The 21,127-nt window shown below is 40.0% G+C and overlaps 1 protein-coding gene across 6 annotated transcripts in view; it reads left to right on the top strand.

Moving 5' to 3' along the window:
* The window catches only part of PLEKHG1 (pleckstrin homology and RhoGEF domain containing G1), a 215,366-nt gene that overhangs the window by 177,264 nt on the left and 16,975 nt on the right, over positions 1 to 21,127 (top strand). For all 6 annotated transcript variants that reach the window (XM_073337635.2, XM_073337636.2, XM_078852205.1 and 3 more), the window contains 8 exons: positions 7,956 to 8,002; positions 8,429 to 8,579; positions 10,605 to 10,736; positions 13,747 to 13,929; positions 14,026 to 14,121; positions 14,352 to 14,438; positions 18,580 to 18,613; positions 19,842 to 19,937. In XM_073337635.2, coding sequence (XP_073193736.1) covers positions 7,956 to 8,002; positions 8,429 to 8,579; positions 10,605 to 10,736; positions 13,747 to 13,929; positions 14,026 to 14,121; positions 14,352 to 14,438; positions 18,580 to 18,613; positions 19,842 to 19,937 — 826 coding nt within the window. The remainder of the gene's footprint in view (positions 1 to 7,955; positions 8,003 to 8,428; positions 8,580 to 10,604; positions 10,737 to 13,746; positions 13,930 to 14,025; positions 14,122 to 14,351; positions 14,439 to 18,579; positions 18,614 to 19,841; positions 19,938 to 21,127) is intronic.

Consider the following 21,127-nt stretch of genomic DNA (forward strand, 5'->3'; position numbering starts at 1 on the left):
TAGGAGGGGTCCACTAATACATGGGTGTCTACCCCCCCCCAAACCACCCACCCCGCAGCCGTGCCCATCTTACCGGGCATTCTCAGGAGAGGGAGGATCGGTGACACTGGGCGCGGCACTAGGTAACTCGAGGGGGTGGAAGACCACGAGTGTCGATGAAGCCCTCCCGCTCTGGTCCCAGGCTAGCCTGAACACTTCTCCCTCCTGAAAGGTGCTGTGTTATACCTTCTGTTTGCGTTGTTTTGTTGCATAGTTTGTTTTGTTTTCTTGGTAACTCTTTGCAAGTGTTACACAATAAAATTCTTTTCTGTTTCTAAAAAAACAAAACAAAAAAAACAGTCCCTGTCACCTTATCCAGGGAAAAGGGATCTCCTTAATCTGGGACTGATATATCTGCCTTCTCCAGTGGAGGTGCTCAACAGATGTCTGTTAGCCAACTGTTGTTTGAACTGGACACTGTGGCAAGGTACTACTGACTTTTATTTCGTACTTGCGTCTTTACTAACAGTCCTGAGTGCAGCCAATGAAAAAAATGTAGTTTTGTTGGAATTGAGATCTTTTCAGTAAAATATTATTTTGACTGTTTTTGAGGCATATATATATGTAATATTTGTGTATCCAGAGGAATGTTTCAGTAAGCAAATTGGTTTCTGTTTTTAAAAGAAAAAAAACAATGTTTAAGTTTCTGTATGCTTCTCCCCCTCTCCCCCCCATACCGCATGTATCGGGTGTTCTATACAATACTTAGCAGGAAATGTGTATTTAAAATTAAGACATTCTATGGGCTGTAGCTTTAAACAGTATCTTTAAACTTAGATTATGTAAGCTTGCATATGAGTTCTTATGTCTTGGAAAGTCACTTGCCTTAGTTTGGCAATAAAGCCTCAAACCTGACTTGAAAAAAAATCACTCTTCTGTAGCCATCTGGCCTGTCCCTGTCATGCCACACTTTAAATCCAATTTGGTGATTGCAGAGGTCAATATAACAACTTTGGCTTGGTCAGACCTTTTCCTGCTGTTGCATAGGCCAGTGTTCATCTTAGCTTCCACACAATTGGGTTTCAGAACTCTGTAAGGGATATAGTCCAGTTAGTTAGCCGCTGTGTAGGTTCCCCAGTAGTGGGATTCCTCTGGTTTAAAATATTCAGAGAAACACATTATTTCACCACTTTGCTGGCTTCCTAACTATTTCTGTGTGCAATGCAAAGTGTTAACTTTAGTTTCTGAGGTTTGGGCTCTGGGTTGTGGTGGGGAGGCAGTGTGTGGGGTGGTTATGTCTTCACTGCAAAGTTAGCCTGGGCTGTAGCCCGGGTGCCTCCCTTCCATCCACACAGAAAAACATCTAACCCGACCTTGAGGGTGCTTTAAGCCAAGCTAACAGGCATGGCTCAGGGTACATGATTTAACTTGGGTTTCACTTCAGCCTGGGCTGGCAACCTACTTGTTTTGCAGCAAGAACACAGGCTAATCAAACCTGGGTGCAGTTAGTCCTCCAGTCCTATCCCACAGTTCTATATGGGCTGTATTTTCTTGTCTAACTGCTCCCTTCATTTGTACTGCATTTTAACCCCACGTTTGTCTGCTCCATTTTTGCTTCACTTTCACAACATTTGCACATAGATACTGTCCAAGAAATCCCTCTGCCATGCTGCCACTTGGCCAAAACCTGGCATCCCCTTCTGGTAAAGCTGTGGCGTGACACCAGTAAGATCTGAAGAAGAGCTCCGTGGTAGTTGAAAAGCTTGTCTTTCTCACCAACAGAAGTTAATATAATAAAAGATATCACCTCACTCACCTTGTCTATCAGTAAGACCCATCATTTGGGGAAATGTATCCCAAATGACATTTTTGTTTAGTGGGCAGAAAAGAAACAGAGGCAGAAAAGTCACTCAGGTGCTCTATGAATCGCTGTGGTTTGCAGACTGAATTCCTTAGGGAGATTCTCATTAAAAGTTCTTGCTACCAAATTCTGTTTGCTTTCACCTTCAGAACAGTCTGTTTTAGTAATGAGTAACTTTCCTTGGAAGTTATTTACATAAAGTATTGTTCTCGTGTCACTGGCATGGACAGCAGCTCCCTGCTAGGTTAGAGAGACTGAGCACCTGGCAAATGACTAGAGCAGCCCAGTTTAATGCACTGCTAAGAACCATGGGATACTGCACTAGAAATACATCCCAGTTAGATGGGTCTGGTACGAGTAGCACTTTGCAGTGGGAATGTTCCACCTGAGCTAGGCTAACTCAGACTAACTCTGTCATGAAGACATACCTTGGTAGTACAACCCTCTCCCTAGAATCTGTTATAAAGCAGATGATATCAGCTGAGGCATTTGAGCTAACAGGTCTTTACTGTAAATGTAGAGAGACAGGTACCCAAGCAGTCTTAGTGGAGGAACATTCAACTCTGCGATTTTCATCCCAAGCTGGTCCAGGGAGTTTGATTATTTTGACTTCAGAAGTGCAGTGCAAAGCCGTCTGATCTCTCAGGGACTTCTTGCAAGGGGAAATGGGGGGCGAGAGGGAGGATGAGTACCAGGTCATAATATAGGGGAATTTGATTTGATTATTCATAGGTCATGTTCTCTTTCTTTAGCTCTGAAGTGAGGTAGATTTTATTTTTCACTAAATTTTGTAGTGTGCTATGAGCCTTGTTGAAAGGCACATTCATGTCTAAAAATAGATAAGTAAAATCTAGGAAAGTTTATATAGTATGGTTGCTTTGCTTTTAATACTACAAGATGTTAATGTTTCTAAGAATTTGGGATTGTTGCATACTATAAATTGCAGATTTATGCCCATAGTCTGACCTCCATCCATATGTTTAGCTCTTGCAAACATCAAAGGAATTCTGCAACTGATTTAGGAAAATATATGATGTTGACTGATAGATTTATAGCTTTGAATGAGTCTAAATTATACCATACTGTAGATAAAATGTTCATGGTTCACTATCTACTGGCCTTTCTGCTTACCTAGCTTATTAAAATCTAATGCAGTTATGATACTGCCCTAGTTGTGATGAAATGCATTTGTGAATCCAAAGGTACCTTGAGTATAAAGTGTACAGTCTGGCCCAATTCAGAGGGCAACAGTGTACATGCCACTATTTTTAAAAAGACTTTAAAATGTTGAATGTGTAAGAATTTTCTGTGGTATCTCGCTAGATAAGCAGATAATTTTTATTTTGTCATTAATTTATTTAAAATTTATTTTTATTTTAAATATATAGGTTTGTCCTTCCTTATAACGAGACTAAAATTTATTATTATTTAAAAAACAGACAACCCTATCTGCCCAAAGCAGAATTTTAGCCTGAAAAGGGAGATGTGCCAGAGATTCTATGAAGAAGACTTCTCTGTTGCTACTGATTTTACAAGAAAGATCCTCAGATATTACATTGATGGGCAGCAGTGTAAAACTCTAAGCTAGATAGAGTTTTTTTATTTAACAATGAATGTTTTCTATTAAAAGTTTACAACCTATCCTTTTTCATGAAGTTTGAAAAGCAGGGCAGTCAAATGAAGTCATACATAGTTTAAGGTCAGAAGAGTCTGACCACCTGTATTTCACAGGCCACCCAGCACCTGCACAATAAACCCAACAACTGAAATGAGATCAAACTAAATAAGACCCCCGCAAGAGACTAAGCTAGTATGTGCCACAGGCAGAGAATAGGAGAGGTTGAGATGCACCGTTGCTCCAGGCTATGGCAATGGAAGGGAAATGGTTAAATCAGATTTACCCAGATAATCCTGGCAAGTGACCCGGACCCACACACTGCAGAGGAAGGCGAAAAAACTCCAAGGTCACTGCCAATCTGACCTGGGGGAAAATTCCTTCTCAACCCCACACAGGGCGATCAGTTAGACAGTCAGCATGTGAGCAAGCACCAGCCAGCTCGGCTTCTGAGAGAGAGAATTCCACCTCAGAACCCTGACCCACCCCACCCAGTGTCCCATTTTCAGTTATGGCCATATCTGATGCTTCAAAGGAAGGAGATTAAAAACCCACCCTCCCAGAATACACTGGCTGGGGAGAGAGAACGGAATCCCTTCCTGAGCCCTGCTGGTGGCTGGCTGAAACCCTGCAGCATGAGCTTTAGGAAGTTTATAAACTAGAAGCGAGCCTGAGGGCTGTTGAGCTCTGCCCCCCCCCCCCCCACCACCTTCAATCTCCCTGTTATTTACCTTCCTAATGTATTTATAGAAAGCAATCATATCCCCTCTCAGCTTTTTTTTCTTTCTGCTAAACTAAACAAGCCAAGCTCTTCCAGCCTCCTCTCATAAGACAGGCCCTCCATTCCCCTGATCATCCTAGTATCCCTTCTCTGCACCTGTTCCAGTTTAAATTCATCTTTCTTGAATATGGGTAACCAGAACTGTACACAGTTTTCCACATGAGGTCCTACCAATTATTTGTATAATAGCATTAACACTTCCTCTGTCTCTGTTGGAAATGCCTCACCTAATACATTCTAGGATTGCATTTGCCTTTTTCACAGCTGCATAACACTGGTTTTCATTATCCTTCCATTTAATTTAAACTGAATCAACTCATGATCACTCGATCCAAGGAGATTTCTTATAACCAGCTCTTCCATAAAGTTCTCACTACTTACTAGTTTAAAATTGCATCCACCTCTTGTTGATTCAGTGATGATTTGATAAAAGAAAACTGTCATCTATCACATCCAGGAACAACTGGGCCATACCAACGTTAGTGGTATTTATTCTCTAATCTATATCTGGGAAGTTAGTCTCTCATTATTGCACACATCCCAAAAGTATTTATCTCTCTAATAATATTAGAGAGATCACTATCCATACCAGTCTGACACTGGGAGTCTATAGCAGACCCCTAACACTATCCCAAAGGACATCTTTTACAGTCCTTCCCCAGAGTGTTTTTGACCCAAACAGATTCTGTTTTGTCCATTCTATCACTTCATATTTCTTTACAATGTATTGCTTCATTGATGTATAAAACTATCCCACCATCTTTACCTTTATTCTCATGTCTAGTAAATAGCACATACTCTTCACTATCTGTGTTGGACGCATGAGTGTGCTATTCCACCATGTTCCTGTAATCCCTATGATAGCTGGTTTGACCTTCTGCACCAATAGTTCCAGTTCCTCCATTTTATTGCCCAGACTCCTTGCATTCGTATACAAGTATTGCAGTCATTTCCTTCAGATTTCACCCAGTTTTCTACCTTGTGGTGTTCCATTATCCCTTACTATATTTTAATTTAGCTGATTTTCCTGCTCCTGTTTATTGAAGGGAGGCATGAAGTTTCCACAAATCTCTCTCAAACGTCTTCCCCTCATGTCCTAGTTTAAAGCCCTTCTTCTCAGTTGAACAGAAGAGAAGCATTATGAATTACTGGTCCCAGAAAATGTTATGTGCTGTACATAAGTCATGTGGTGATGTTTATAAATTGTATGTTATGATTAAGTGGCCATGGGAATATACTGTACTTATAATATTGTAGGATTTCTTGTTATATTTTGCCTTTTCCTACTTGCATTTGATATTTTTTGTATTGTAGTTGTCTGTCTTTAATTGATACTGAATTTCATCATATTTATTATCTTTATAGCACTCCTGACTTAATGAGAGTGATAGCTAGATTGATTATAATTTTCTTAAGCAACTATTCAGTGTAATGTCTGCTACAGGCTGAGGTTGGGTTGATTCCTAGTTTTTAACTGAGATGGTTTTTACCCTTAGCTGTTAATTCCAAGCATGTACGTTAATAGGTTATGACACAAGCTCATTGTCTCTGGGTGTGGATACAGGGCATATGTAAACCACCATGAAAACTAGCAGTAACAGCAAAATTAGTCCAAGCATGAAAGACTAAAATAAATTATTGAACTATATCTCTGTCAAGACCAAACCAAAAATCAGTAACGGAGATGTGGGGTATTTAGAAGGAAATACCAGATCATAGCACATTAGTGAACAAATGAGTCCTGTGAGAACTATATTCCCCTGGAGAAATTTGGCCTGGAATTAGGATTTTTTTAAAAAAGACATTAAAATCAACTGATAAAAGCTGAAATAATTACTGAGCTGTCCCCAAAATTGACTCCACATATAGGACCAAAATGCACCACCCTTCTATCGTGGTGAGTAGTCCCTAAATTTGCAAATAGCTCCAATGGATTCATTGGGGCTACTTGTGAAGTAACATACTACTCAGTGGGAGTAAAGGTGGCACACGCTAGTGAAGAGACTGGAAAAGGTGAGAGGGGAAGAGAGAAGTAACTGAAGGAAGTGTGGCTGGGAAGACAGGCAACTGAGTGTGCTCGTTCTGTCCAATGACCATTCTAAAACCCATTTATCCCCTGAGAGCCTTGTGCTGAAGTGACGCTGTTCTTAGGACTCCAAATATTACAATTGTGACTTTCTTTCAGCACAGATATTTGGTTTTTGCTTTAATAAGCTATAACTGCTCAAAAAGAACCACTCCCGGGGCATGGTGATTGTGTTGCATTGTGTCAGAACAGCTTATGAAGATATCTGCAGTGGAATCTGGGTGTCTTGTTTACTATTCAAGGGTTAAGTCCTGTAATCACAAGGATGGGGAGAGTGATTGCTTCAAAAATATTTTATAGGTACCCAACACTTTTTTTTTCATCCTCAGGATACCAAAACACTGCATAAATTGCACACCAATAACATGGGATAGAGGGTGACAGTCATACATCACATCAAAATGCAAAAAAAATGTTGTTTTTAAGGTCCCATGCAAAATAAAGTGATGATGAGTAGGGGGGAAGTTTTGGAGCAAGCAGGAATGCAAGGGAAACCAGGTTCTGGCACCTAGAACCCAATTGATACAAAAAGCTATTATGAAATTGCATTTTTCAATGGGTGCCAGGTAACCCCACTAAAGTTAGTTAGAAAACAGCTTCAATGGTAACTTCCTGTTTTCATACACACACAATTTTCTGAAACACCCACCTTTGTGGCTAATATTTTCCATGCTTAGTCTCTGCTCAAATGTGAAATTACTTACGACAGTCTGAAAACTGCATACTCAACATGTCCTTAACTCTACAGGTGCACACATGCATGCATTTTTATGTAAAGAAAAATAAATAAATTTAAAAAATATAAAGCCAGCAAAATAATTTTAAGGTAGTGACAAAGATGTCAAGGTCAAGATAAAAGATTCATTAGTCAGGAAATTCAGAAGTTAATTGCTTAAGAACCTAAGAATGACCATTCTGGGTCAGACCAATGGTCCATCTAGTCCAGTATCATGTTCTCTGTATGTATATATATCTTCTTACTATATGTTCCATTCTATGCATCTGATGAAGTAGGCTGTAGCCCACAAAAGCTTATGCTCAAATAAATTTGTTAGTCTCTAAGGTGCCACAAGTACTTCTGTTATTTATATAGCACTGTTATGTGTGTGGTATATTTACATGCCAAACCAATAAGGTTCCCTATACCCAAAGAGTTTGAATCTGATCCTGCAAGGTGCTAGATGCCTTGACTGGGAGTTGAGGACAGTCCACATGCCTACAGAAGGAATTCAGCACTTCATGGGATAGGACCCTTAACATGCAAGTCAGTAAATAAAGAACAGTAAACAGAGAAGAGAGTGTCATTTGTTTCTTTTCACTCCAAGGCTTGTACAATAGCTGAATTTAGAGTTTTTGGAAGACTGGGAAAGGAAGATTGGCAGATGTTTCATGGGAGGTTGTTCCAAGGATGTGGAGTGATGTGAAAACAGGCATCCAGTTAGGATTTGGGCAAAAAGGAGTAGCCAAGGAACAACCTTAAACACTTTGTAAGGCGGGGATAATATTAGTGTAATAAGTGGCAACAATATGGTTGAATTTACATTGTCAAATGAAAAATGTGCATTGATCCTTCTGTTTGTAGATAGTTTTGATAAAATCTGATTATTCAATAATCTTTCCTCCCTACACATAGAGTGAAGATTTTCACATATATACACAGTACTGCACCAATTATCCAAGGTAGGAATATTTTGTTCCCTTTTTTGCCTTTTCTTCCTGTGTTGTCCCTTTTTGGAAGGTGTATAAGTAAAGAATACACTTAAAATACAAGCAAAAATATTTTTTCATATACACAAAGGTGGTTATTTACTTTTTTTTCTTTCAACTCATGATGATACAAAAAGTGAAAAGTACTTATCCTAAGGGATTATTATTATTATTATTTTATAAATCCCCATCAGCCTCTACTACTAATAAAATCAGGACCTTATTCTGCAATGTAAATTCCAAAAAGAGTTCTGCATATGAAAGGAAAGTAGGATTGGGCTCAAAACTAATACAGGAATTTCATGATTGGCAGGAGTTTTATATTCCTAGTAGGGGGAAGGAAGGGTACATAGATACAGAAACAGCATATCTTTAAGGAGATTTATTATATGTTTTCAGATCGGTGGCTGTGCTAACAGAATGCATGAGGAACAAGACACTGGCCAAGTTCTTCAGAGAACGGCAAGAAGCTTTACAACACTCTCTGCCTTTGGGATCATATCTTTTAAAACCTGTCCAACGAATCTTAAAGTACCACCTGCTTTTGCATGTAAGTGCCCACACAAAAACATCTCTACCTAGCACTGCTGTGCCTCCACCTCCCTGCAGTATTACTACACTGGGAGGTTCTAGATTTTTGAAAGATATGTATTCTTTTGTTGATCAACTTTTTACATGTGGAAGCATTTTCTGTCTCTAATCTCTTGACAATACATAAATACATTTTGAGTGAGGAGCGTATGGTAATTGTTTTAGACACACTGAATAGGTTAATGCATCCAAATAATTAGATTTTTTCCGGTCTGTAATTCCAGTCTTGCTTGGGAGTGTCTTGCTGTCAGGAGTAAGCAATTTTGTGCAAAAATTTCTTTCAGATGAAGAAGTTCTTTTTCTCCATGTCTAAATGCTGGGGGCGGTTAGAAGGGAAGATAAATACTTATAAACATGATTTATTTGTATTTTTGTGAGGAGTAATGATTGGGGAAGCAGGAATCATTGCTATAGCCACTGGACTGAATTCAGAACATTCTCAGAAATTCCTGCTTGGTTAACATTTTCCACATATGTTTCTGTTACAAGATCATATTAATTAATTAAAAGTAAAGACAGAGAGATTTTAAAGTATCTGGTGAATCCCTTCTGCCCCACCCCAGACTAATGCTGTATGTAATCAAGTTTCTGTAGGCAGGGTACATACACCCATTTGTTTTCAGAAATCAAATGAGCATTGGCCTAGAAAGGGGCAGTATGGGGATCGGTGGTAAGGTTTTTCAAAATGCAAAAATGGGACACCTGCAGGAGTCCTGCCCCTCCTTGTGGCTTTGCCTCCTGCTGCTCCTCTTCACCCTGAGGCCCTGCCCCTGCGTAGGCCAGGAGATGGAGATGGAGCCAGGCTATGGTAAGAACCGCGTAGGGGAGCCCCAGACCCTCCACCTGCCCTGGGTGGGGGACTGGGGTGTCCAAGAGCAGCCCGTGTCCTCCTTCTTCCCCCTTTCCCCTGGGGCAGGTGGAGGGTCTGGGGCTCCCTGGGCAGATCTTACTACTGCCTGGTTCTGACTTCTGGCCTAGCTAGGGGCAGGGCCTTGGGAGGAAGAGGAGGAGTAGGGGGCAGGGCCCCATGGTGACGGGGGAGGCTCCCTTCTTCCCCTGCCCCCATGCCTCCCCACCGGGAAGAGGTTGGCACCAAGGGTTACCATCTGGCCCAGTATTTGACCACCCTGGGTGGTTGTTTTTTTTTTTATGAATTTGCCAGTTGCCAGAAAAATAATTTAATCTGCCAGGTTTTTTTATGTGAGTCTAAAGATTTGCGTTATTAGCACACTACACTGGAATATCTAATGTTAAATTCCAGCTAAAGACGCTGCAGAGTTCCCACTTCCACAGTTTAAGTGATAGCAGATCAGAACTGCTGAAAATAACAGCAGCTGTCTGCCCGCCCCTATGGAAGCACATCACAATGTTATCAGTCTTATCTATATGTGTTCTCTCTCTAGATACTATAAGTGGATGTTGAAGTGGGTTGCCTTATGGTTGGGGATTGGAGTTGCGGTGAGCTTACCAGGTGGGTGGGTGGGGAGCATTTTTTTTGCATTTCAAAGGTGGTAACACTACTGGTGGCCACCCCCCCACACACACACACACACACTTTCCCACCTTGAGTCTTGGGCAGGCACAGAGCAGTGCTCAGGGAATCTGGGACAAATGCTGTTCCGGAGTCAATCAGCCCAGGACTGGGACTTGAAATGTACATTTTGGGACTGTCCTGCCCAATTAGGGGTGAATGATCACTTGTGTGTGTGTGTACGTATGTATATATTAACACATACTGTGTTGGTGGCTCAAATCTCATTCTGCTCGTGTGTGCATTTGCATCAGCAGTGGTACTACAGGCTGTAAGGCTTTGCCTTGCCAACTGTGCCTAGCCCAAATTGGTGACAATAACACACTAATATCAGAGGAAGCAATACTGGATTCAGGGATTTTGATGCCAAGACAATAAAGGCCTTGTCAACCTTACATCTGATTTGAAAAGTCAGGCTGAAAATAACTGGCTCCTTATTGGCTTCTTCATTAGGAAATAGAAAACCACCTGGATAAGGACACTGAGGGTTATGATGTGGTGCTAGATGCCATAGATACAATGCAGAGAGTGGCATGGCATATTAATGACATGAAGAGGAAACATGAACATGCTATCAGGCTACAGGTGAGTTCACAAAGAGATTTCATGGGCTATTGGCAACTTTTTCTCTTGTCTATGTGACTTGCTTTTGCTGTTGATACATACGCCATCAGCATTTTCTATTACATACCTACTTCTACATACATATTTCTATACATACGCCATCAGCATTTTCTATTACTCTGTTTTAATTTGTTCCAAATTTGTTTAATTTGCTATATCTAGACTCCAGTTGAATATTGTGAGTGTGTCTGTTGGAACTCAGAAATGTTGGTCATAGGTGCTACAGAAGAACCTCAGAATGAACTATCTCTTACATGCAGCATCCTGTGAAATATTTGTTTGCAGAATTACAGATAACTTTTCTGTCGTCCTGACGCTTCCATTGTACACCACTACTATTTAACCACAGGGCATATTTTTGTTGAGAACTCCTGTAGTTCCCTATTTCAGACTTTTGTCCTTTTTAATTTTGTTTGGTTTGAGACATTTCTCATCTTACTGCTTATTTTGTCTCTTCCTCTTAGCTATTGAAGTGTGGCTGTATGTGCCTATGAGTTGCTGTGTAAAATATACAGAGAAGTGGTCAGAGCCAGCAATATGCCTTATAAAAAAAAAAATCCAGCTACTCTGCAATGAAGCATTTATTGAAAAGGGAGTGACCCTAGGTAGTCACCGTAGTTTATAGTAGATTTTCTTGTGCAGACTTTGTTTGAAGAACCATCATTCCCTCTAAAAGTTTCACTAATTCCAGACCTTCTCACAAAGGGTCGCATACACTTTCTATTGTATTAAGGAAACCAGCAGGGGTATGGGGAAGGAGACATCTCCCATTCAAGTGATCTATAAGTTATTCTTTGTTTCTTGTATTTCTGAGCAGAGATGGCGCTCACTAAATCCCATATTTGTATGTTAATTGGGGAATATAAATAAATGAAGAAAAGATCATTCATTTTAAAATGTCTTCCCTGAGTCCATGTAACCTTTCCTAAGTCACTGACATAAATATGGATATTGATATCTGAAATACTTGGCAATAAAGTTGGTTAGATGCTGTGGAAAACTTAGTTTAATAATTTACAGTCTGAGCTGGTAAATGTGTAGTGGAGAAAACCTTTCGTCTCAGTTTGTCATTCTAACCGTAATTTCTGTGTTCTACATGGGTACTGATGTCTCTTCTATGTACTATCATGTAATGAAGTGTCTGTAATTCTGCAGCTACTATGGCTGCATTTCTGCATGAATTCTCTTCCAAAGTGGATAAATTGATCTCTGGGGTACACTTTAACTGATGTACAAGTTACAAAAGAGAAGTGATAAAATTGGAACTTTTCCATTCATTGTGTTTTTTAATCACAGTCTTGTGTATATTCCAGAAATGTTGCTTCAATGTATTGTCAGATGTACAGCAATCACTGTGCTATTTGAAAGAAGCTCATAGATACATAGATATTAAGGTCAGAAGGGACCGTTATGATCATCTAGTCTGACCTCCTGCACAACGCAGGCCACAGAATCGTGCTATCTTAGAAATATAATTCTATAGGGTCATATCTGTAATAGGGACATTTTCCCCCACATTGCTATCACCACCAGAGTTAAAGCAGTGCTAGCTTTGGTTGGAAATTTTTTGAAAATGTCTTAGTGTTGGTGGGGTCTAATCCTGGGTTACTAGCACCTGACATGTTAGATGTCATGCTTATAGAAGTTATGCCAATGGAGTTGGAGAACAAGGAACTAGAAGAAACAAGGAAAGAAGAGCGCAATAGTGTAGAGCTTCATTTTCTTAAGGCTATCACTGTGCTAACCTATGTTTATTTGTATGTATTAATTATTTTTATTTAAATAATAACTATGTTGTCACCCGAACGTACCATTAGCAACACAAATACATCTCGGCCACGTTGAATGATCAATTCAATAGAAACTCAGCCAGTCATCTCCCCTTCTATCATCTAGAAAGCATGCCCTCAGCTTTCTCCCCAAACCCAGTCAAACAGATGTCTTTTGCAGCCTTCCCAGAAGATCACCAAATCTGGACCATTTCAGACTGGGTTGGGGAGCAGCGCAAGCTGGAGTCCATATTTGTAAATTATTTTTTTATTCTCCAGGTTGCCTACATCTAACCCCTGCTAGGCCAATCACCAATAACAAGAATCACATGGAGAAAGAATATTAAGAAACATTGGACCAAAATTGGGCAACTAAAAAGAGTTAGTGATTTTTAGTGCTGGTGAGAAGTGCTAGATTAACAGTCCTAGCAACTGAAGTTTTATAGTTCTTCACAGGACAGGTAATGGTACTGCAAGGTAGCAACATTGCCAAAATTCAATCTCCGTGCACTTCAGTCCTTGTCATCTCTGCTGTGAATGGCAACCAGGGTGCCCATTCAACTAATTGTGATGGTAGTTTTTGTAACGTGGACACCTATCATCCACCATGAAGACCCCTAACTCTTTTCACATAGGCCCTTAAACAGCCGTCACGTGGGGATTTTACATTGTTAAACATAGGTTGTCAATAGAACTGAACTAATAACAGATTTTTCAGTTTGCTGGTAATTCTGAAAAATTGAGGCAAAAATTGTTTTGGATTGAACTGAAAATGAATTTTCATTGAACAGAAAAATAAAATAAAGTAAGTTTTGGATTGAACAAAATGCATTGTTATGTTAAAATTGAACCATTTCATTTCAATTTTGACAATTTAAAATGTTTTTTATTAAAATTAAAGATAATTTTGAAATTAAAAATTGCTTTGAACTGAAAATTCAAACTATTTCATTTTGAAAATAAAAGTTTCAGAATTTTCTTAGGTTTTTTACCAAAATAATAAAGCAAAGTCAACATGAATTTGCTAAATGTTTTAGTGTCAGTACATTTTCATTTTTCACAGAAAAGTGTTTTGTCAAAAAATTTCACTCAGCTATAGTTGAAATAGAACATGTCCTAATGTCCTCAGTAGATCGTACTTTGAATGTAAAACTCATTTAATAAAATACTGTTCAGAAGGTGCATTGTTTTCTCTGTTTCAGGAGATACAAAGTTTACTCACTAACTGGAAAGGGCCAGATCTCACTAGCTATGGGGAGCTGGTTTTAGAAGGAACATTCCGCATTCAACGAGCCAAAAATGAGCGCACTTTGTTCCTCTTTGACAAACTGCTGCTTATTACAAAGAAGAGAGAAGAAATGTTTACATACAAAGCTCATATATTGGTATGTCATGGAGCACATTTTAATGTGCTGATTGAACCAATTTCCAGCTTTCTTTATACTTTCCTCTGTGATTCACTATCTCTTCTCTCTATACAGTGTGGCAATCTCATGCTTGTTGAAGTAATACCAAAGGAACCACTTAGCTTTAGTGTCTTCCACTACAAAAACCCCAAGATGCAGCACACAGTGCAGGTATGACAGAAACCTCCCTGCTCTGAACATAACCTTACATGTTGTTATACATGATGTCAAATAAAACATTCACCCAATTTGCTGTATTTAAAGCCCATCTCCCCTAATATTTGTGGTAACGGGGCCAACTTCTGCCCTTAAGTACTCATGTACACCCCTGTATTTATAGTCTCCAATCCCTGAGTGGCTACAGTAATGAGTAATTTGACTGTCTCATGATTTTACAACAGGCTAAATCACAACAAGATAAACGCCTTTGGATTCTTCACTTGAAGAGATTAATTCTAGAAAATCACCCTGCTAAAATTCCTGCTAAGGTAAATAAACTAACTCTCTAATCTTTGTATTAATAATAATATTTGTATTATTTAAGGCACTTTTATTAGCAGACAGTCACAAGACAATTTGGAAGCAGCTTTTGATATCGAAAGTCCTCTCTATGTGAATGAAATGGAATTCAGTTAATATGTTTTTTGGTTTTTTTTATTTTATTTTTTTACATCTTCAGACGATTCATAAAGCTGAAAGGGAAAAGCTCCAGCAAAAACATCTACGGGAGTTGGCACACGAAACCTAGAATCTCATCGGTTTGTCATACTCTTTGTCTACCCTGGGATTTGTCCTTTTGCACCTGTAGTTATACCAGGGTAGCTGCACCAGAGTAAACCTGTAGTGTAGATACATAGCACCAGTGTAAAAAGTGACTTGCATCAGTGTAATTTAGCTTGGTTTAAAACTGGGGTAAACTGGACTGATGTAAGTCACTTTTTATGCTAGTGTAGTACTTCTGCTCTGGGGGTTTGCATTGGTGCAGTGACCTTGGTATAGCTCAAGCAATGTATTTCTGGAATTGCCTACACCCAGCTGATGACAAGGCTTTAGAAAAAAGCTATGGGCTTGAACTTGTCATTGTATGTAGAACACCCACTGGAGTCAATATCAGTTTTGCATAAAAACTGATGGAAGGATATGGTCCCATATTTGTAATATAATTAACATTATAATAGAAAACTGAACACACACTATAAGATACATTTATACCAAGCTACTTATTAATCTTAGACTCTATTTAGTCCTTAATAGAATTTTTAAAAACATTTTCTACCCAAGTCTCCTGCCCAAATACAACATGTTGCTTGTATCACAAAGAGTAATCTTAAAGTTATCCCTTTGAAGCCCTGAGAAATAATTTACACTTATGGATTGTCTGGCTATGTAGACTCCCTCCTCAGGCCCTATGCTACCAGCACTCCTAGCTATCTTCGGGACACCACTGACTTCCTGAGGAAACTACAATCCATCGGTGATCTTCCTGAAAACACCATCCTGGCCACTATGGATGTAGAAGCCCTCTACACCAACATTCCACACAAAGATAGACTACAAGCCATCAGGAACAGTATCCCCGACAATGTCACGGCAAACCTGGTGGCTGAACTTTGTGACTTTGTCCTCACCCATAACTGTTTCACATTTGGGGACAATGTATACCTTTAAATCAGCGGCACTGCTATGGGTACCTGCATGGCCCCACAGTATGCCAACGTTTTTATGGCCGAGTTAGAACAACGCTTCCTCAGCTCTCGTCCCCTAATGCCCCTACTCGCGCTATATTGATGACATCTTCATCATCTGGACCCATGGAAAAGAAGGCCTTGAGGAATTCTACCATGATTTCAACAATTTCCATTCCACCATCAACCTCAGCCTGGACCAGTCCACACAAGAGATCCACTTCCTGGACACTACGGTGCTAATAAGCGATGGTCACATAAACACCACTCTATACCAGAAACCTACTGACTGCTATGCCTACCTACATGCCTCCAGCTTTCATCCAGATCACACGATCCATTGTCTACAGCCAAGCTCTACGATACAACCGCATTTGCTCCAACCCCTCAGACAGAGACAAACACCTACAAGATCTCTATCAAGCATTCTTACAACTACAGTACCCACCTGCTGAAGTGAAGAAACAGATGGACAGAGCCAGAAGAGTACCCAGAAGTCACCTACTACAGGACAGGCCCAACAAAGAAAATAGCAGAACGCCACTAGCCATCACCTTCAGCCCCCAACTAAAACCTCTCCAACGCATCATCAAGGATCTAAAACCTATCTTGAAGGACAACCCATCACTCTCACAGATCTTGGGAGACAGGCCAGTCCTTGCTTACAGACAGCCCCCCAACCTGAAGCAAATACTCACCAGCAACCGCACAACAGAACCACTAACCCAGGAACCTATCCTTGCAACAAAGCCCGTTGCCAACTGTGTCCACATATCTATTCAGGGGACACCATCATAGGGCCTAATCGCATCAGCCACACTATCAGAGGCTCGTTCACCTGCACATCTACCAATGTGCTATATGCCATCATGTGCCAGCAATGCCCCTCTGCCATGTACATTGGCCAAACTGGACAGTCTCTACGTAAAAGAATAAATGGACACAAATCAGATGTCAAGAATTATAACATTCAAAAACCAGTTGGAGAACACTTCAGTCTCTTTGGTCACTTGATTACAGACCTAAAAGTGGCAATTCTTCAACAAAAAAACTTCAAAAACAGACTCCAATGAGAGACTGCTGAATTGGAATTAATTTGCAAACTGGATACAATTAACTTAGTTTTACTTTGTATAAGGACCCATCCACTCCCAGTCTCTATTCAAGCCTATTTCCCCATGTTTATTCCCCCCCCTTCCCGCTACCCTCCCTCCCCCCACTGTTCCTCAGATGTTCTTGTCAACTGCTGGAAATGGCCCACCTTGATTATCACTACAAAAGGTTCCCCCGCCCCCGGCTCTCCTGCTGGTAATAGCTCACCTTACCTGATTACTCTCCCTACAGTGTGTATGGTAACACCCATTGTTTCATGTTCTCTGTGTATATAAATCTCCCCACTGTATTTTCCACTGAATGCATCTGATGAAGTGAGCTGTAGCTCACAAAAGCTTATGCTCAAATAAATTTGTTAGTCTCTAAGGTGCCACAAGTACTCCTTTTCTTTTTTCAAATAAAATAAATATCTAGTGTCTACTCACACCTGCTGATTCCCCTCCACCTTCCCTCCCCCGCATCTTTTCACATATTAGTGGTAGTCAATTCATGACACCTAGTGGAAAATAACTGGACTGCATCCTTATCAATGCAAACACTCTAAGCTATTTATTTATGTATTTTTATTTTTTTGGCTTATATGTCCAATGATATTTTTTTCTTTAGAAACATGTTAACACAGGAAAAGTCTTGGGATATTGACTTTGCTATTTAAACAGTAATAAAATATTAATTTTTGGTGGTGGTACTTGTCTCTAGGGCAGATGACATCCAAAAAATAATTTAAAAAATAAATCTGGTTAGAAATTGCTTAGCGGGAGCAATGTTGATACTTGTTTTTCATGGCACACAATAAATTTTCTCCTCTTAACAAATGAGTAGTTTTCCAATTTAATTTTTTTGGATTTTTTTTTTGTTATAACTCTCAAGATTCCAGAAAGCATTCACATTCAAATGGACATATATTTAGAATCCCCAAATTATGTTTTAGATTCTGAACACAGCAGATGCGGTAGGTAGTGGGAGGAGCTGTTAGAGAATTAGTACAGCTCCCTGATTCTGATATCAGTTGTGTGCTGGTCCCAGCAGAGGTTGGAGCAGCCTTTGGGCTGCTCTAAATTCCACCAGCTGACAACAATCCCATAAGGGTCTGTCTGCCAAGCCAAATCTAGCCAAAGGGCTACGTGTTCTCAAAATACTCACTAGAGGGGCTAATGTAATCAGGTATGCCAGCTTCACACCTGCTGGTATTTCCTCACACTAGAAAGATACCCAGCTAATACAGTGTAGCCATTCACTGCTCCCTTGGCAGTGCTGGAGTGGTGGGTGGTAAGGGAAATTGTGGTGGAACCTGTACAGTGAACAGCAGCAGTTGTTACTTGCTACCTGGAAAATTTATTTTACTAAACTTGGAAGAGTAAAATGCTAGTCCAGTATAATGTGTAGTGTGTGGAACCATCCACACCAGAGGTTCTCAAACTTTTGTATTGGTGACCCCTTTCACACAGCAAACCTCTGAGTGTGACACCCCCCCACCACCCTTATAAATTAAAAACACATTTGTTTATATGTAACAAATATGTTACATATAAACAAACGTTATATGTTTATATTATAAATTCTGGAGGCAAAGTGGGGTTTGGGGGGTGAAGGCTGACCGTTTGCAACCCCCCCCCACACACACATAATACTTGCAACTCCCTGAGGGGTCATGACCCCTAGTTTGAGAATCCCTGATCTAAACTGTATATAAAGTGACCAAAGAAAAATTGCTTATAATGTTTATTGAGTAGAAATACATTTTAATTGTTGAGCTCCTGTATGTGTCATGTGACATTACTTAGCATATTTGTATTGTGTGACCTGGTTTTGCACAATTTATATCTTTCAGGCCAAGCAGGCAATTCTAGAAATGGATGCCATACGTAAGTTTTTTTCTTTCACTATAATTTTTTCAACCATTCATCTTTAGCTACATATTCTTTAGATTTCATCTAAAATACAAGAAACCTGTGTGTATGTTCCTTAAAATAAGGCTTGATTCTGTGCAGATTAGTGGGAGTTGAGGCCACTCAGCAACCAACAGGATGTGGCTGATAGTAAACGGGAAGGTTAGATCAGCCTCCGATGGACCACTCCATCTGGCTCTTTCTTATTCTGAACAGAGACAGGGTGTGGTTGGTCAGCTGCTTTAGCAATGTTATCTCCTCCTGGCCAGGACCCATGGAAAAGCTGAGAATAAGTTAAATGCCATTTGAGGCTTTCATACTTCTGTCTCTTCTGCACGCTGGCAAACCTATGAAAGCAGGCATCATGGGGGAGCTGCTACTAGGGATTCTCTGGTAATATAGCAGTCTGGAATCCAGACAGAGCCACCAGGGAGGTATGAGGCTTCCTCATGGATGGCCTTGCTCTCTTGCAGACTAGAAAGATATGAGGGTAGAATTGTAGGGTATTCAACAGGAGGCAATTGCACCCAAAGAACCACCTCAAGAAAACCCCATAATGGGACCCTGACAGAGTTTCCCTTTCCTCCAGAGTTCTCTTCCATGAATATTTTTGAGGGATGTGTGCGCATGTGTGTCCATCCCATGCCAGAGTTAGGTAATGTTAGCCTAAGATGTTGCTAATGTTCGAAGATGAACCCAATCCCCTCTGTACCCTGTCTTTTTTTATCTCTCTTGCTTTCTGCTTTTACTAATGATATGGTCTGACCAGCTCTTCCTGTCCCCTATGTTATTAGAAATCTCTGGTAAGTTAGTAAAATTCACTCCAATTATAGATTTAAACACAATATAGCTAAATGCCCAGGAAACCTTGGAGCAGATCAGACTCATATTTTTTTTGTGGGAAATGGGACAGGAGGGCACTGTCTGTGACTGCAGTACACACATCCAGATTAAGTTAGACATGGTAATTGTGCAACAATATTGTTGTGTTAGCAATCCATTGGTAAAGTAGTATTAAATATGTAATGTTTTTTCAGTAGCTAATTGGTAACACTACAACTACCATTATCAGTTATTTGTGCAGCTCTGACAAAGTATGTTCCACAATGTAAGACACAAAATGAAGGTAAACCCTTCCCAGAAGTGCTGATGTGACACGTCAAATAATACTTAACGTTTATTGATGCCTCTGATTATTTTATAGATCATCCAGGATTCCACTATACTCCAGAGGGAGAAATGAAAGCATCACATAATTCTAAAGAAGGTCTTACCCCACGGAGGGTGAGAAGGAAGTCAGGTGATTAAAATGTGTACTGTCAAAGAAAGCTAAAGGAAAATGTATTTAAATGTTTTCAAATTATACATAGCATGGAAGGGGGCAAAGATTGAGTTACTGTAAGAGGCATTATGTGAAAAGAAAATGCCCTCCACTGATTGCTGTTTTAAAACTGAAATGTATTGCCTCCAACAGATTGTCATGTTTGTTTGCAATCAGTAGGTAACTCCTAATCTATAATTATCCCTATTGAAATAAAATTATCAGTAGAGCCGGCCAGAAAGCACCATCCATCCCATCAGAAATTCTGAGTGTTGGAGATTTTGTTTGATTCTGAATCAGAACAAAACCTCAAATCTCAGAATTTCTGGCAAAAGGGAATATTCCGTGATGGAAAAATACTGTTCCAGGTCCCTGTCCAGCAGCGCTGTTCCTGGGCTAACAACAGCAGAGAGCAGGCTACTGAGGAGGAACCAGGAGGCTGGCTGGCTGGCTGTTGAGGAGCTGGGAACCCAGGTTCCTGTGGAGCTGGGCAGGCAAGCTGGCAGGTTTCAAAATCTGGTTGGCAGGCAGGTTTTCATGGGAAAACCTGCCTTGTTTCTGTAGTAATTGGACATTCCCACTGGTACAAATGGGATTTTCTGGCAGAAAAATGGTCCACTGAAAAATTTCCAGTTTGTTCTATTTATCAGTTTTGCTCCTTCAAACTCAAAACACATACACTCAAACACATAATAAAGTGTGTGTGGATTTTTGGTTTTTTTCGTCTTTCCTCACAAGCTACTAGCCTAGTTTAAGAGGTTTTTGGAGAATGATGAGGAGAAAGCTCTGTGGTTTATAAGACACAAGACTGGGAACCAGAAGACCTGGGTTCCATTCCTGACTGTACCATAGTAACCTTAAGCTTGTCACTTAATCTCATACAGTTTATACAGTGGGATTTAATACTGCTCACTTCACACAGGTATTGTAAAAGTTAGTTAATGTTTGAGGGGTAACTTGAGATTCTTAGAAGGTACTATAGAAAGACAAAATATTATTTCTATCTACTGAACATAGAAGAAAAGTAGGAATGTGCCAAAAATTAAACTAAACTAAAATTTCAAAAAAACAACTGAACTTGAGTCTTTTCAGTGCCAAGTATATTTGAAAGTGATAGATGCCTCTCTTGAGGGGGGTGTGTGTATGTGTGTGAGAGAGAGAGAGAGACA

The sequence above is a fragment of the Lepidochelys kempii genome, chromosome 3 (assembly GCF_965140285.1).
Source record: "Lepidochelys kempii isolate rLepKem1 chromosome 3, rLepKem1.hap1, whole genome shotgun sequence".
NCBI lineage: Eukaryota > Metazoa > Chordata > Testudines > Cheloniidae > Lepidochelys > Lepidochelys kempii.